This window comes from Dendropsophus ebraccatus, chromosome 2 (assembly GCF_027789765.1).
Source record: "Dendropsophus ebraccatus isolate aDenEbr1 chromosome 2, aDenEbr1.pat, whole genome shotgun sequence".
Lineage (NCBI taxonomy): Eukaryota > Metazoa > Chordata > Amphibia > Anura > Hylidae > Dendropsophus > Dendropsophus ebraccatus.
Genome location: NC_091455.1, coordinates 55,324,903 through 55,343,528, shown reverse-complemented (window position 1 = coordinate 55,343,528; position 18,626 = coordinate 55,324,903). Strand labels below are relative to the sequence as shown.

At 40.6% G+C, this 18,626-nt stretch overlaps 1 protein-coding gene across 8 annotated transcripts in view; it reads right to left on the bottom strand.

Annotated features, from left to right (window-relative positions):
• Positions 1-2,325: 2,325 nt before the first annotated feature.
• PENK (proenkephalin) overlaps positions 2,326-18,626 on the bottom strand; it is a 39,208-nt gene continuing 22,907 nt past the window's right edge. For 3 of the 8 annotated variants that reach the window (XM_069960027.1, XM_069960026.1, XM_069960028.1), the window contains 3 exons: positions 12,273-12,332; positions 11,946-12,086; positions 2,329-3,245 (listed from right to left, as the gene is read on the bottom strand). In XM_069960027.1, coding sequence (XP_069816128.1) covers positions 2,604-3,245; positions 11,946-12,086; positions 12,273-12,296 — 807 coding nt within the window. In that variant the 5' untranslated portion in view covers positions 12,297-12,332 and the 3' untranslated portion in view covers positions 2,329-2,603. The other 5 variants (XM_069960024.1, XM_069960020.1, XM_069960025.1 and 2 more) reach the window with 5 other exon arrangements.

Below are 18,626 nucleotides of genomic sequence, written 5' to 3'. Positions count from 1 at the left end.
ACAGGAGTATCTGTGCCCTAACTTTGCACCACGCCTCCGTCCCTCCTCCCCACCCTCTTCATCATTAGGAATGCCACTGAAACATTTTCTACATGCTGAACATGTGCTTAACGATCCAGCCCATGTGCCGGGCTGACACAGCTGAGGAATAGTAGGCAATCTGCCTGGAGCATTACTAATGGGGAGGAGGGACAGAGAGGGTGTGCCAGCCTAATCAGGGGCCGTCTTGGCATTTCTGGGGCCCCAAGCGAAGTTATGTCTAGGGCCCCACCTCGACACGTGTTCCAAAACAATAAACCGCTGTGTGTTGCCCCCAGTAGTATATACCCCTTGTGCGCTACCGCCAGTAATATATACTCCTTGTGTGCTGCCCCCAACAGTATATACCCCTTGTGTCCTGCCCCCAGTAGTATATACCCCTTGTTTGCTTCCCCCAGTAGTATATAGACCCCTGTGTGTTCCCCCAGTTATATATAGCCCCCCCCCGTGTGCTCCCCCAGAAGTATATAGACCTCCTGTGTGCTGCCCCAGTTGTATATAGACCCCCTGTGTGCTCCCCTACTAGTATATAGGCCCCCTGTGTGATCCTTCAGGGGTATTTAGCCCCCTGTGGGCTCCCCCACTTGGATATAGACCTCCTGTGTGCTCCCCCACTTGGATATAGACCCCTGTGTGCTCCTCCAGTAGTATATAAACCCCCTGTGTGGTTCCCCCAGTAGTATATAGATCCCCTGTGTGCCCCACCAGTATTATATAGACCCCTTGTGTGCTGCCCCAGTAGTATTCAGACCCCTGTGTGCTCCCCCAGTTATATATAGACCACCTATGTGCCTCACAAATAGTATATAGACCCCCTGTATGTTCCCCCAGTAGTATATAGACCCCCTGTGTGCCCCACCAGTAGTATATAGACCCCTGTGTGCTCCCCCAGTAGTATATAGCCCCCCTGTGTGCTCCCCCACTTGGATATAGACCTCCTGTGTGCTCTCCAAGTTGTATATAGACCCCATTCTGCTGTCCCAAGTAGTACATAGACCCCCTGTGTGCTGCCCCCAGTAGTATATAGACCCCTCTGTGAAGCCCCAGTAGTCTATAGCCCCCACTGTGTGCTCCCCCTATTATATAGCCCCCCCTGTGTGCTCCCCCCATTTATATAGACCCCCGATGTGTGCTCCCCCTCCCATATAGTATATAACACAATAAAACAAACACTTATACTCACCTGGGTCCAGGCTTCTCCTCTTCTCTTCACTCTTGTGGCTGCAGGAAGGGTTTTCCCTGCGATCACAAGAGGCCGCACTCCCCTTGTCCTGGCGCCGATGCTCCAGTGATGTCACTGGAGTGCCGGCACCACAAGGACAAAGCTGCCACTTGTGACCGCAGGGAAAACCCTTCCTGCGGCCACAAGAGTGACTGACAGGAAGGGAGCCAATGTCTCCCGCCCTGTCAGTGCTGCTGCATGTAACTATGAGGGCTCATTACGAGTGCTCATAGTAACAGTTCAGATGGCAGCAGTGAGCGGGGCAGCGGCCCTGTCCAGCGGTCTTGAGCACAAGAGCGGGGCGTGGGGGCCCCCCTGGATGTTGGGGGCCCCAAGCGATCGCTTGGGGTGCTTGGTGCCAAAGACCGCCACTGAGCCTAATGCATATACAATCTAAGCCCCGACCGTTGGGCACGGGGCTGCCAGTTTAAAAGTTGTTTTTTAGCACAATAACTGCATCACCTGCCGAACGGACCCCAGGACAGATCTTGGATTAAAAGCAGCTATCAGAAGGTACAAGCGGTTTGGGGGGTCAGATTGTGGGTACAGAGTCGCTTTAAAGTGGTAATCTAGCGAATAGTTATTTTTTTCAAATCAACTGGTACCAGAAAGTTATACAGATTTCTGAGTTATTTGTATTTAAAAATCTCAAGCCTTACAGTACTTATCAGCTGCTGTATGCCCTACAGTCTGAAACAGTGCTCTCTGCTGCCTCCTCTGTCTGAGACAGGAACTGTCCAGAGCAGAAGAATTTTCCTATGAGGATTTGCTACTCCTCTGGACAAAGGTGGCAGCAGAGAGCACTGTTTCAGACTGGAAAGAATTCACAGCTTCCTTTAGGGCATACAGCAGCTGATAAGTACAGGAAAACTTGAGATTTTTAAATAGTAGTAATTCACAAATTTATTTTATAACTTTCTGGTGCAATTTGATTTGGAAAAAGAAATAATCAAAAACTGTATATAGAACTAGAAATGGAAGTGTTGTCTTCTGGGGAGGATTAGTTGTCAAACCCTGAGATAACCTGTAGAGATAAAAAGACAACACATAAACTGTGCAGATAAGATGAATAATTTATTTATATACAGTAAGCATTGGTAGATGTATTCTGTTTAAAAGAAAAATACAGTAACAAAAATATTCTCAGCATAATACCTACAGTATAAACTCAAGTGAGACAAACTGATTCTGTTGTTGAGTTATAAAGAACACAGAGCCTGGTGTAACAGATTACAAGTTGCATTGTTAACTAAGACAGTAAAAAACTGTACAGTGCAGGCAACACATTACAATAAAGTATGGTCAATGAGGCAGTCTTTTTCAATAGTTGGATAAGGGGGGGTTAAAACCTCATAAATCCTCCATATCTCTTGTCCATCTCTGGGGTTTCTTTGGAGTAGCTTTCACCGTCTTCATCTGAAGGAAGAAGAGAATCTGCAAAGCGCCTCATGAAACCTCCATATCGTTTCTGGTAGTCTTGCCACCATTCTGGCCTGCCTACTCTTCTCATAAAGCCGCCGTATCGCTTCTGTAATTCTCTTCCTTCGTCTTCCATGTCTGAGCTTCTCCGGTAATCTCTCATGAAGCCCCCATATCTTTTGTTGATCTCTCCTGGTGTCTCACTATTGTTGTCACGGTAGAGACCAGAATCGGGATCGGCACCAGTGCCTAGAATCTCCCTGAGGAGGTCTGAAGTGTCACTATCATACTCTTTCTTCATGAAACCTCCATATTTCTTAGCTAGAATTTCTCCACCATTGGATTCCTCTTCTGGTTCCATGTGGTACAGCTCATCCATTTTCTTTTTCATGAAGCCTCCATATCTTTTCATAAAACCTCCATACTTTTTGGCAAGTAAATGGCTATCAATGCTCTGGTCTTTCTCTGCCTCTTGAGAGTCATCTTTGGCGGATTGCAGAAGCTCTTTGCAGGTGCCCCATGCTTTAGCCGTTGGCAGCTTTCCCTCACATTCCAACGTGCAAGCCTGAAATAGAGGAACAAGTAGTTTAATATAAAAAAGTCATTTTACTTTTCATATTTGAAGATTCATATAAACTAAACCCAATCTTGTGAGAAGCTGGTTATATGGTTTTGTGTCTTCATAGAGTCTTTTAGATTTCTCCACTGCCTTGGTTGTACTTGATGGACACCATACTCACTATATTGTATCACATTTTGAGTCCCATTTCTGGTATGCAGGAGGATTCCTTCAAAAAGATTTTCCGATATATACTGCCACATAACCATGGTCCATAGAGTAGCCATAGACTTTAGTGGACCAAACTAGTGACTACATTTGGTCTATTTCACAAAGGTATTAGGTTAGTTTGTGGGGAACAAATGCATTGCAGACTATATGGACTTAAAATGTTCTATTAAAGAATATTTTGGAGAATATTTTATGTCAAAAAGTTTTGTAAATTATAGATTTGTAAATTACTGACTTAAGTCTGACTCAGTGCTCTCTGTTGCCACCTCTGTCTGTGACAGGAACTGTCCAGAGCAAGAGAGGTTTTCTATGGGGATTTGCTACTGCTCTGGACAGTGCATGTTACATGCATAGGTGGCTGCAGAGAGCACTGTGTCAGAATGGAAAGAATAAACCACTTCCTACAGGACATACAACTTATAAGTACTGGAACACTTGATTAAAAAAAAAAAAAAAAAATAGAAGTAATTTACAAATCTGTACACCAAATTATTAAAATGCTTGTTCTTTTCAGGAGTACCCCTTTAATGGGGCTCTATACAATGTATTATTAGATCTTCTTGAGTTTGTATAGTTGTACTGTTTTTTATAAATAGCACCAAATCAATCAATGGGTTGATTTTAGTATTGCAGATTATCTCTGTTAGGATGGGTTCATACTACGGAATTCTCGCGGATAAACTCCGCGGAATTCCATCGGCTGTCCACGCGCACAGCCGTGCGCCTTTCCCCCGGCTCCATAGACATTATTCTATGGGCCGGTGTATTCCGCTATCCGCCGAAAGAAATGACATGTCAGTTCTTTCGGTAGATAGCGGAATACCCCGGCCCATAGAACAGTGTCTATGGAGCCGGCGGAAAGGCGCGCGGACATACTGCGGAATTCCGCAGAGTTTATCCGCGAGAATTCCGTAGTGTGAACCCACCCTTAAAGTGAATAGGACTGAGTTGCAATACCCCATACCACCTGTGCACAGGTGGGGCATTGCCTACCAGAACACAGCATTGCTGTTACACATCCCAGAATAAGCAAATATTTTACATCCCAGTGAACAGAAAAGCTCCATTTAAGCTTTCTTTATGGATTTGCAGTATTATTATTATTTTTTTCTCTAAGTTAGACTTTTCTTTGATGAAAGATTTATTAATTCATAAAGTTTGAACTCTGAGCTCCTGTCCTATAAACCACTTTCATATGCCTTTCTGATATGCATTCTGACATATCTTTTTCATATGCTTTTTGAAGAATTGAATAAGCCTGAAGCGGATCTGTTCTCTAATTATCCTGTTTTGGAAATGAAGCGGTAATTCGTCTTTTAGGATTAACATTACAGAGCTATTACATTCTACAAGAGAGCTTAGAATGAACAGAGACGTAAACTATGGATTTGCTCGTGGGCTAATAACAGTGCTGACATACTAAGGATAAGTAAACTAAGTATAAGTATAACGTATATCTGCTAATATATATATATATATATATATATATATATATATATATATATATATACAGTATATACACCAGCCAGACAAGGGATCCATTCCTTTTTTTAATAAAGCGGTGACCTTCAGCCCCACATACGATGAATGCATATGCCCCATTCAAAACGAAGCTTTCTGGGCCCGGTTTTCGAGATCATGGGACCCTGGTGGTCAGACCCCTGCAATATGACCCTAATCCTCTATCCTGTTCATAAGGGAAAAGTACTTTTAAATCGCAATATACCTTAATACTTAAAAAGATCCAGAGCATTTAGAGCTTTTGGTTCATTAGAGGTTTCAACCAGACAAAAAAGCTTTGAAAGGTCCAACCTTATAGGCACTATCGGCATACACAGAGAAAATAGAACCCCATAGATTATAATGGGCAACCCCTCTGATGCTGATTGTTGCCATCACACCTCTAACCACTTGAGATAAGAGGACTTGTTTGCCCACACCTCCCTTCCATGGTTCTTGGGTTGATTCCCCATACTGCCCTTTTTTAACACTTGCACAGGTTCTCACCACTTATTAAACAGAGGAGACCAACCTGACTGGCTTCTCTTTTTCTAGGTGCCTATGGTATTTACACCCCTTGCTTATGATTTCATTTAAGATTAGGAAATACTGTTTGGAACAGATTGGAAAACAGTTGATCCCTATTCACCACACTATTATTGGATATATAGATAAATCATATGCCGATGTTTAGGTACTGTTGGTATCTCAATAGCAGACTTCTGTTGACTCCTATGGGCAATTGGATGAAATAGTGTATAAGCACTGTAACATCAGTTATCATGGTGCTGTGACTATATTAACATATGTTAAAGGTTTTCCAGGACTTTTTTATTTTTATTGATGGTGTGTTCTCAGGATCTGTGAAGGAGCCAACACCTGGCCATACATTGTTTGGTGACCATGCTTGGTTACCGATGATCATCCCCCATTTATTCACCAGGAGCTGGGCTGTGGTAATGGAACACAACCATTACACAATGTATGCAGCCATCTGCTTCTGACTTTCTATATGTGGGTGCTGTGGCTCGGGCAAACAACTGGCAGAGTGCTGGGTATTGGCACTCCACACATCTAATATTGATGACCCATCTTTAGCATAGTCCTGGAAGAAAAAAAGTCCTGGAAAACCCATGCCCAGATAGTGGTACAGCTGAACCAAACTAGTCAGACCTTTACATTTTACACATTTGTCTTTTTCCTTGGAGCACTGATCCACATGAAGGCATACAGTTTGCGTTTCAATCCAGAAGTGTCAAAGCAATTGTTTTACCACATCTGTGAACAATGGTGGATTTGTCTGTAGCTTACCTCCAGGATAAATACATACAAGAGCATTGAGTATGGTGACTGTACAGAACAGATTCTGTTCATACAGTATAAAAAGGATATCTACATTAATATAATGTGCATAGGCAGCAGACGTATTTAGGCTTTCCTTGACTTGGGGCAATGATTCAATTCACTTCTTTAGCCAAGTATCTAAATACTGTACTGTTACCAGAATGGCTTGTGCTCACCCCCTTCCCAGAACCTACGTGTCCAGTCAGCCTCCTCTATGTCCCTCGGGGTCAATCTTTTCCTACCAAGCAGGAAGTAATGAAATAGCCAAGAAACAATGTATGTCATATTGGTGAAGGATGCAGCTACATGTTAGAAGTGTGGTGGCCTACATCAAGATCTTGCAAAGATCTCAAGCCAAGTAACACAGTCAAATTGAGAACTCCCAAGAAAGTAACTGGTTATAGATATTAACAAAGTAAGACTATACTCATCCTACCATCTCGGACTATGTTTGGAGTCTCTTTTGACAGGAAGAATAGAACAGCATGCAATTTTGCCCGTCATAATCGACAGAATGTTAGGACCCAGACTGAGCCTCTTGTATATTGGTTTGTTGGGGTGCAGCATCGGTCTCTGATATGAGATAAAAAAGGACGCTGGTTGACCTCAGGTAGATCAACCAAAACACTGCAGAGGCACCATCACATGTCTCAACGTCAGTGTATTCTAGAACATTGCCCCCTGGGAAATCAAATATGCAAAAGAACACTGCAAAGACCCCATCACGTGTCTCGACGTCAGTGAACTAGCCAGACCTTCCTCCGGGAAGGAACAACCAAGCCAAGGAATGTCTCCAATCAAGAAAACCACCCAAGCAAGGTGTCCATCCACAGACAGCTGTTTCGGGGTATTTGCCCCTCATCAGTGTGGAGTAGGTTTCTGACTAGTGGGAGCAATGCCTTATAAGTGCATGCAAAAGGACGCTGGTTGACCTCAGGGAGATCAACCAAAACACTGATATGAGATAGACTTAGCATTGCACCATGACGGGGCACATTAAAACATGTCACATGTAGTATGCCCCACCTATTTATTTAGAACATTCCCCCAAATAGCAAATAGCACATGTGACCTCTTTTAGCAGATACAGATTATACGTCAAACATCCTAAATATATAGAATCCAGGCCTGATCCCCTTTTATATAGGTCAGCCCTGTACACAGATCACAGGCAAGACCCCCCTCTTTATTTAGACCCCATACCAGACCCCCCCATATACAGTCCACTCTTGTACTGTACCCTCCTATATATGGACCCCTTAAAAATTACAAACCCTAGAACAGACCCACTACAAATAATGGACCGCAGACCAGTCCCACTTGTATGTAAAGACCCCTCTATACATATAGACCTAAGAGGTGAGGAGGATGAGGATAATGATGATGATGGTAGTGGGACCTGCACAGCAGAACAGTGGCAGCAAGTAGAGCTGGAACAGAGTAGGATAAGAATAGGCTTCTGGGCTAGGTGGGTTGACAGGCTTAATCCATAAGAATGTAAGTTTGCACGTTACTACCACATCAATCAGCAAAGAAATGTTTCTGAATACAAAGGCAGATGTAAATTATTTTTCTCATGACAGTGTACTTCTTGATGCTGTGGAATGTACCCCTTAGGATCCGCATACTGCAGGCTACGAACCACTGATCTAGATGACGTTTAGTTACCATGATAGTGATGAGTGTGACAGGTGTGTAAGTATCACTAAGCTGTGCCCTGAGCTCCTGTTGAGTATAAGTGTTAGTAAGGTATATCTATGCATGCCACCAATCACAGGTGCCAGAGTAAGGACTATCCACATATACAGGTAGCATTATTGGTATAAAGCTCCAGAAAAACTCCAGTACTAAATGTGGTATTGTATAATATTACAATTTGTCCCCATGTTGCTGTGCAGTAAATAGATGCAGTCAGCATTTGCTCTAAAGAAAATGGGGCTTGACAAGACACATTCATATCATATCTGCCCTGCCTTGGTACTGCCACTAGGTGGCAGGCTGACTTTGCACTGCAGAATGAGAGACTACATCCAAAACAAGTACCCCCCTCGTTGCTGAATCTTTATTATTACAAAGAGCTGTAAAGGAATAGAAAAAAGTATGTGATGTCTTCCTTTGTGAAAATGTGAAAAACCCTGCTTTACTCCATTGGAGATGAGCTGCAATACCAGGCACAACCTATGAATGTAGGGGTGGTGCTGTTTTTAAACAAAAACAAAAAAAACAAACATGTAATTTATCTCTTGCTGTTGGCGCTAGCTGTGATGCCCTCCATCTGCTCCATCAAGCACCCAAGGAACATGCCTCTACCTTAGTTCCTCCTCTGCTGGAGGGATGCTGTATTATTTTAGAATTATAAATTTACATCTATAACATAATTGCCTTCGCAGAAATTATGTTAGGTCTCTCTCTCTCTATATATATATGTAATGTTTCATAGTTTTTCTTCTCTCATATAGAAATGGGTTATTTTTCATGGCTCTGGGATATGAAACATCTGTTCTTTGAAAATAGTTGCAGCACAGCAACCCAGGGCAATGAGGAGACACATATCTTTATGTTCTTTATAATATAACGGTGATAGCACAAAACCAAAATTAGTAAATAAAAAAATTACATTATGTATAGTAAGCAGTGGTGCAGCATCTATCTACAGTATCTATCAATCTATCTATCTATCTATCTATCTATCTATCTATCTATCTATCTATCTATAGGATAGATAGCCTTATTTGTGCATAAAGTTATGCTACTCTGTGCTTGGATGTAGATTACTGGTGAATGATACAGTGTAGCCAATTCACTTGCCATATGGCTCACAAGTGAGACACATATAATATTTCTTACCATCTGTGTATCTTACATAAGGGTAAAGGTAAAGATGTAACAATCACTACTTGATACAAGATCAGTGTATATGTTTTCAGGAATTGCTCACTTAAAGGGTTAGTCTACTTTCTGACATGTAGATGAAGATAGATGACTTGGAGGGGTCTCGGTTTATAGTCCATATCTCATCTGCCAGATACCAGCTGTACCCCTATATAATCAATGTTTTCCTATGCTTTAGCTAATAGAGCATATATTTAGCATATACTGTGTTATTTTATATACAGCTTAAGTGCTGTTAATGGACCACCCAATGAAGGGAGAAGTAGTGAATGTGTGTTCTGTTGGCTGATTTATCAGAGACCCCATATGAATTGCCTATATCAATCTCTTCTATTATTATGTTTGCTATACAAGTGACTGAATAGCTCTATTATTTACATACTTGACATTTCTTATAGCTTCTATGCATTAATAATATTGATATAATACAACATATACAAAACAAATGTGGCAGATGGATGGAAACTGCATTATGTCAATGAAAGAAAGTGTCCAAGCTATGATATGTTCTAGAAGCTTAACATATGTGAGCCATAGTAGTCAATGGTGCATGAATCAAACCAGTGATGATGGGACATTATAGGGGCTAATGCGTTATTATGGCAGATTATAATGCTGGCTCATCAGAAAAGAATCATTATGGACACGAATGTTTGATTCCCATAAGACTATGCAATATGCAATTATGTTTTTTTTTTTAGGTAGTGATACAAATGTAGCAGAGCTGAATGTGTCGTTCAGTTCTCTGAGGCTCTATTGTTTGTTTAACATGCTCATTGCTAATGAATGATGAACATTATTATATTTAAATATATTAAAATAATAATAAAAAATAGTACACTTTGTATATATCCAAGAGTAGTCTCCCATCCAGCTCTATCTGATCTGTATTTCTGTCAGATCATTGTCAGCTAAGCCTAATGTAGGGAAAAGAGAACTGTTATCAGGGACTACACATTTAGATTGTGCCACAGGGCAACTCTGCCCATCCACAGTCATTAGCTGTAGGAAGCTGCGGAGCACCCTGCCCGGAGCACATATAGGAAGAGCTATTATGGGAAGCATTTAACAGAGATACATAGATATATATCAATCAAGTTCAGCCTGGGGATAGGGATAGGTGCGGATGAATGGGTTGGGGCAGGGATACATTTCATAATCATAGAGATCCCGAAATTCTAATTGTTTTATATTAACATAAAAGAGAAGATTTCTCATCATTATCTGTTATGCTTACAATTGAGCAAGAACTGAAGGTGTAGTAGAGCCGAGTTTGTCATCTGTTAACTGTATTTTAATGATGTATTTGTAGTCAAAATTCAATGACAAATTCAGCTCTGCTACATTCGTACATGACCAAAGTTATAATGTAACAATTCAACACATACATACTTTTTTTCCCCACTGATTCCCACCCTCATGACCTGCTATCTGGAGTTGTATAGTATAAATTTATAGATATATAGATTTTATACATATGTTATTTCTACTTTCATTACAAATCGCTGCTCTATACATCCATTCATAAACTAACATATGACAAGAGAGTCTACTGCTACTACACTACCTAATGATGGCGGAAATAGACTGGAAATGTTAACTGTTTCCACTTAACCAGTCATCCACTTTCCCATTCCACACTAGGGATACATGTGCAGAATTATTGTAAATGGTAAGAGAAACTATTACAAGTTATATACAAATATATAATAATGCCACTGCTTAATCATCATATTGCACATGGAAATACGGAAATGCGTCATGACATGAAGTATATTGTGAACCAGTCTTAATGAATGTAAGTCCATGTCTTCAATTAGTACCCTACAGTGTATTTGTTACAAACAGTATGGGTTGGATTGAATATCTATCTATCTATCTATCTATCTATCTATCTATCTATCTATCTATCTATCTATCTATCTATCTATCTATCTATCTATCTTTCATGTATGCTTGCATGTATGTAAGTAAGTAAGTATGTCCCATTTATGTAAATAATATTGATTGTCATCATCTTTCATACATTTTCTTGCTTTAGATACAATTCCCTCTTCTCCACCCTCTACGCTGCACAGAATTACAGTGACCTTGCTGATTGTATTCCTGTCAAGTTTTGAAATCTGTCACTTGCTTAAAATTGAATTGTCTCGTCTTATTTCCCATTACTTTCATCCTGCGCTCTTCAGCCCATCTCTACTACTGATACCATGTTTCTGTATAATCTGAACTAAATTAGAGCAATCTGCAACACTGAACAGATTCAACATCAACATACATCTATGTGACTCTTTCAATTCTTTCAGTCACCTGGAGAACTCCCAGGGAAGGAGATTTCCACAAGAAAAATACTTTGTGGCTCATAAGAGTGTAAATATCATATACAAAAACATCTTAAAGGGGTATTCCCCATCTGAAGAGATTTACCATTGGTAGGGGTCTGACGTCTGGGACCCCCAACAATCCTGAGAATTAAGTAGCCACACAGCACATTTGGCACTGCTGTAACTTACACAGCTGCGCTCCTATCGAGTATGCACTAAAAACCAGTCAGTGAGGGCGGACCCCACAATCATCAAATTATAGCATACCCAAGCCACATGCCACAAACCATGGGTTGTCTCCCCTACTCTATGTGAGGTGGACATGATCCATGCTGCTGTCCATGGTGCTGGACTGCTACCTGAGCTGAGCCATGCACTACCAGTATCCATACAGCACATTACTTTATGAACTTACCAAAGAGTTGATCTCAGTTGCTTGTCCCACATGATAAGCACAAGAAGCGCAGTCCTTGCTGCAGTCTGCTCGAATCGCCACAGCAAGATATATAGTTATAGCCAGGACCAAGCAGTAATATCTAGTAACCAGCGCCATTGACTGTAACAGAAAAGTGGACTATAATTAATACATAATACAATACACAAACTTTTATCTAGTATATTGACACAGATCAGTGTTGTAGGGGCTATATTACACTATAGTTAGAAGTACTATGAGCACTTTCACTAAATAGTGTACAACTATCCTAAACTATTCAGAGACTAGAAGTAGTATGATACTCACTTGCATGTCAGCCTTGCGGATCATCCACTGCTCTTGCAATAAACAGACTGGGAGCAAAGTCTATAGAGAAGCAAGCAGAAGAGGTTTCTAGTGGCTGATACAAGCAGAGATGGAGAGGAGGAGTAGCCCAGGCTGCTATCTGTCAGCAGTCACCTCTTGTAGTTGTGAGCCAGTGAGAGAGCAGCAGTAGCCTCCCCAGCTCTCAGCTCCTTACAGGGATTTGTCTGTGGTTGGAGGCTTGTCAGCACAATCCCACAGCTGGGCTACTTTATAATTACTTACAGGGAGCTTCCCCCAATAGCCTGTAGGCTCCATCTGACGCAACTGCTACGTTTTCTACTCTGTGTCCCATAGCTTATTATAATCCAGCACAGTCATGATCCCCATCAGCACTTCTGGGGGTGGAAGACACCACATACTGGGATTTAGGGACTTGTCCTGCTATTCATATACATTTTACTAAATGATCAATTGCCTGATGACTACTCCATATACACCATCACATTACCATATATATATATATAAAGTTTTACAAAACTCATATATGTAAAACTAAACAAGTAGTATATATATATATATATATATATATATATATATATATATATATATATATATATTGTTTTATGCTCTATAGTAAATATTATAGTTCTAGGATTTGTTTAACTTAACGGGGAACACAAAGTTACAACAAAGATCTATAGACTTTACAGTTGTCCTCTAGGGGGCGCCCAAGACCTGATGAAACTGGTAGTCTTGCAGTAAGTGTAATTGGATGTGTATTTTTTTAATAGATTGAATAGGCTAAATGTTAACATCATTTTGTAAAAGTTCTGTTTGCATTAGGGATTTTCTATCATGTTAGTTATTGCTAAGGAGCACTAAATAGCTTCATGTGGCATAGTCATCATAGGGTGCATGTAATGTGAAAGAACACTGTGTACAAGAGCACTGCACCTATAGACACTACAATATATACTAGGTAAATACATACAACCCCCTCATCAGCTGCAGGCACTATATAAGAATATAGCTTATATACCTTGTATATGTATTAAATCTTTTTATGTATAAAATAAGAAAGTATTTCTAACTTTGTGTTAACAATTTGAAGTGAAAGCCTCAGATGTAGCTAGGCTTCCCTGTACCCTGTAGCCAAATATCCTAATACAGAGTGACTTTTTGGCCTCCCACCATAGGAGAGGACAACGTTTCATGACATACACATATAAAATAATCATAGCAAATAAACAATAGACCTATGCGTTAAGGAAATAGATGCATTTGCCTTTTTATATATATGGTGCCAGTGCTGAAAGCAGAATATAGTAGATGATATCAGTCTGTATTCTCAGGGAAGATGCCAATTTCCATATGTCATACACTCTAGAGCCAATTTCATAGGGAATCAGTTAACCTATCGCTATTTTTGTGGAGTGTGGGATGAAACCCACACAAACATGAGAAGAACATATAAACTCCATATACTGGATAACTTATCCCTGATCTGATTCAAAGCTGCAAGGCAAATATGACATCCAGGGATTCACAGATCACTATGTGTATATCACGTTAATATGCATATTATATGTATACCACATACTGCGTAGAGGTGTATAGGGAATGTGTATAGAAGAATAATGCCTCGCTTCCTGCTGTGGTGGTGTCCAACTATAGAGCTATAAATCTTTTTTTATTTTACGCCATATAATATAGTATACTCACAGTAAGTGTCTGTTTTAAAAGTGGACAAGAACGAACCGCATTTACTTTCCTTTTTTATGGGCGTAAAATGTGTTTGTAATAATCTCGGTTGAAGTATTACTGACGTTCCGATCTGCTTTTGTGTGACAGTAAATGAGCAGAGAACAGTGGAAGATGTGGGGCTTTCAGCATCTGGAAGACGTTTCCGCTGAAGAATATAGTGTGTGGCTTCACTAAGAAGATCAAAGAAAATTCACATCTCACAGAAAAAAAACTATGATGTGATAATAAGATATATCCCCGTAATGTGCTGCAGAATACTCAAACCTGACATGGGGAGAGAAGGATTTCACAAGTCTGGAGATGGGTCTGTCACTGCTTAGCAGTCATTACAGTGATGTATGAGCTCAGTAGCTTATAGTGTTTTCCAGCACCCAGAAACTTACATGTTTGTGCCCTGGAGCCACGTCTTGGGGTGTCAGTATACAGGGGTACGGTGCAAAACCCCCAACTGATCTGTAATATTTGTTCATAGAATCTGAGAATTCTTTTATCATGTTATGTATTTGTATTTATATAACAATCTATTTGTCCAATATATAAACCATATAATAAAACATTTTATCGCCAGAAATTAGATCTATTGCACTATGTGTGATCTAGGACTGGACTACTGAGTTCAGGAGACGGGCCTCCTAGTCATTGTCTTACCACAACAACCCCTTTCCATTTGCCCTATCACAGTATGTGGATTTCATAAAGGCATATGAGCCATTGGAACTATTTACAAAGACTAAGGGGGAGATTTAGCAAACATGGTGTAAAGTGACATAGGCTCAGTTGCCCCTAGCAACCAATCAGATTTCACCTTTCATTTTCCAAAGAGTCTGTGAGGAAGGAAAGGTGGAATCTGATTGGTTGCTAGGGGCAACTGGGCCAGTTTCACTTTACACCATGTTTGATAAATCTCCCCCTAAGTGTTTCTCCAGTAGTACCAGCTATTCTCTCACCAGCCACTGTATTAGGAGGTTTAGACAGGGAAAAAAGTATATGACTTTTACAAACACAAAATTGTGATGTCTACATGAATGGGCCTAAACATCTCCAAACCAGCCGAACAGGTGTGGTGTTCACAGCACTGGTAGTGGATGAAACCTACCAAATGTGGGTCAAGGAGAGATAACCAGTGCAAGCTGGTCTTACTCACCAAGTCCCCCTGAGTATTTTGAGCTGTCTCGTCTTTCTAGCTGCTGCCATTCCTGAGTTACAAGTTTTTCTAAAAGCCAATCAATATACAAGATAGGAAACTACATTTCCTATCATGCATCTAATTGATTGATCCATTTGTGTACTCACCACAGTTTGTGTACTATTGCACAGTAAACACAGGACTGTTTTATTTTCCCTCTGATTTTGCATCATATCACCCCAATATGTATCCCATACTAGCTGATGATGTAGCAGAGCTGACACGTGCATGAGGAAGCTATGTGCTGCATAATGGGCATCTGTTTACCAGGGGGTGTAGTGTAGGTTTAGATCTCTGCTTGCTGACTGTGAATGAAAACATTCTAGTTCCATCCAGACTCTAAAAACATCCATAATACTTACAATATACAGAGCTGAGACACAAAGACAGAGACAAAGCAGAGATAGAGCTATAACTTTTCATATTACAGAAACCTAGGCTCAGGGACACATGTAAGTTTATGGAAGCAGCACAGGTGTATAGAGATGATGCAGATGATGTCAACAGACAGCTAACCCGGCCCCCAGAGAGGAGGTCACATGTCCTGTGCCTTCAAATGGAGGGGGAAAGAGGGAGCTGAGCGTGATCAGAGTGGACGCAGAGTAGAGGATTTTTGACAACCAGAGTGGATAAGAATGAGAAAAAAAAACAGGGAAAAGGTGCAAGATAGGTTATACACATATATGAGACATAGGGTGATATTGTGAAGGAGGGTTGTTTAGAATATTGTTTTTGTTACCCGGATAACCCCTTTAAGGGTAGCTATCTAGTGCAATCCTGAAGAACGGCTACTGTAGCACAAAGTGCTAGGATAAGAAACTACATTGTACAATAGAGGCTTTGTAGCTGCAGACCAGTGTCCATGTTGACCCCTGGAGCAATGATAGAAGGTGACCTGGCCTGATGGATCATGTTTTATTTTATATTTTACGGATGGCCAGTTGCCCGTGCATCACTTACCCGGGAAATAATGGCACCTGGATACATGAGTGCAGAGACAATGTGATGCTCTGGGCAATGTTCGGCTGGGACACCCCCACCTTCCTGTGGTCCAGGAACACCTCTTTATGGCAGTGATATTTACTAGAGACAGTGAAAAGTTTCAGCAGGATAATATGTCTCTGCTAAAACAATGTGTTTGAGGAACATGACACAGAAATCAGGGTGTTGAATTGGCCTCCCATACCCAGAGTGCTAGGAAAACAAGTCTCATTCATGGAGGCTGAACTTCACAACCTACAGAACTTAAAGAGGTACTTTATAAAAAAAAATAAATCTTTTAAATCAACTGGTGCCAGAAAGTGGCAGAGATTTGTAATTTACTTCTATTAAAAAAATCTCAAGTCTTCCAGTACTTATTAGTTGCTGTATGTCCTGCAGTAAGTGATATTTTTCCAGTCTGGAGAGAGACTTCTCTGGGCAGTTCCTAACATGGACAGTGGTGGCAGCAGAGAGCATTGTGTCAGACTGGAAAGAATACACCACTACCTGCAGGACATACAGCAGCAAATAAGTACTGGAAGACTGGGAATTTTTAAATAGTAAATAAGTAAATTACAAATCTCTGACCCTTTTTTTTTTTTTTTTTTTTGCTAAACCCCTTTAGATGCTATTGAAGACAGTGAAGACCAAGGTGTTGTGGGGTCCATGCCTCAATGGGCCTCATGTGGTGTATATATATATAACTGTTATATTTTGTATATTTATTATTTATTTATATTTATATGATATATATCATACTGTGCAAAGGTTTTAAAAAAAGGTTGAAAACATTACAATATATGTATATATTACAATTCAAAGAATGAACAGTTTATATTCCATATTGTGCCATAGAAAATGGCCAGCAGCAGTTAGCTGAAAACAGTCTCAGGGCTCAGGCACGTCTACAATTCACTGTGACCTAAAATAAGGTGCTTGAATTCTAAACTGCTGGTTGTTTCTGCGATCAATAATGACATGTTTTCCAGTTTAGATCTTCCAAGTCAAAATGACCTTTATTATCTCAGAAGCTTACCTAAAATGAGTTTTCTTCTGCATGAAGGAATGGTCTGTAGAAACACTGACATAGCCCAGAAATTATATCAAACGGTAATGAAACTTTGTTTGGGATTTGCAAGATCAATATGAATCACACATCATGTGTGAGCGCATGTCCTGAATATTTCACAGTATATACTGTAAACCCAAATTTTGTACAGTGCGGTGCATGTAGAAATATAAAGTGATGATAATAGATCCATACTAGTGATGAGCGAACATGCTCATCCGAGCTTGGTACTTGTTCGAGTATTAGGGTACTCGATGGTACTCGTTACTCGGACGAGCATCTCGCGATACTCGAGGAAATCTCATCATCCGTTTCCTGTAAGTTTCGGTGCAATTTCATAGCCAATCTACATGCAGGAGACTCTTTGGTACATCCTGCGATCACGTGGGACCCATACATGTTGATAGCAGGGATTGGTTGACCAAATCAGATGACCCTGCCATATAAAAATCTCGGACGCCGAGGCTCGGCTCACATGCATGCTAGAAGAGATTAGGGACAGAGCTGCTGCTGGTCAGGGAGAGCGGTAGGGAGGGAATTAGCGTTCCAGTAGGCAGGGAATACTAGCAATACAACCAAACAGCCCTTGTAAGGGCTTAAATCGTTATTATTTTGTATTACTCCAGAATGCTGGCTGGGACTTGCAGTGCAGCTACCACGATTTCACCAGCACACTGTGGTGATCGGCTGCTGGCAGTAAGAGGACATTAGGTGTTGCATACAGACTCCTAACTAGTGCTCAGTACTATTTTATTGGGACCACTAGTTCTGTATTTCTTGCTCAAGGGATATCTAAGTTCACTACTGCTTGCACAGTGTAAAGGGGGTGTCACAGAGTGTGTATAGGTGCAGCCATCACCAGATTGTATATCACAGCCTCCCTCCCTCACAATTACTTTGTGTTGAGTGTGTACTCCTTTAACCTTTATTCTACAGTTCTTCATAAAAGATTGTGCTTTATGTCATTTTCTGTTTTGTAAGGAGATTAGCAAGGTCCCTGCCAGGGAAAGCTATGAAGGAAGTAAGAAGTAATACTTCATAACAGTATATGAAGGGGTAAATATTAGTAGATCACTTACAATTGAAGAGCTTTAGTATTGTATTTAGGAATCATTTAGGAATCTAAGGAGGAAAGAGCAATATGTGGTAAGGAAATGACTGCAGCTTGACAGCCAGATTATTCTGTAAATCACAATTAGGGATTATAAAATATGATGGAGTGGAGGCCTTCATGTAGCTAGAGAAATAATGATGTAAATCAGATAGAAAATGAGCCCTGATTCAGAGAGCGCTTATCTGAGTCTCAATTTCACTTAGACAGGGAAAATAACATATGGGAGAAAAACTGATGTCT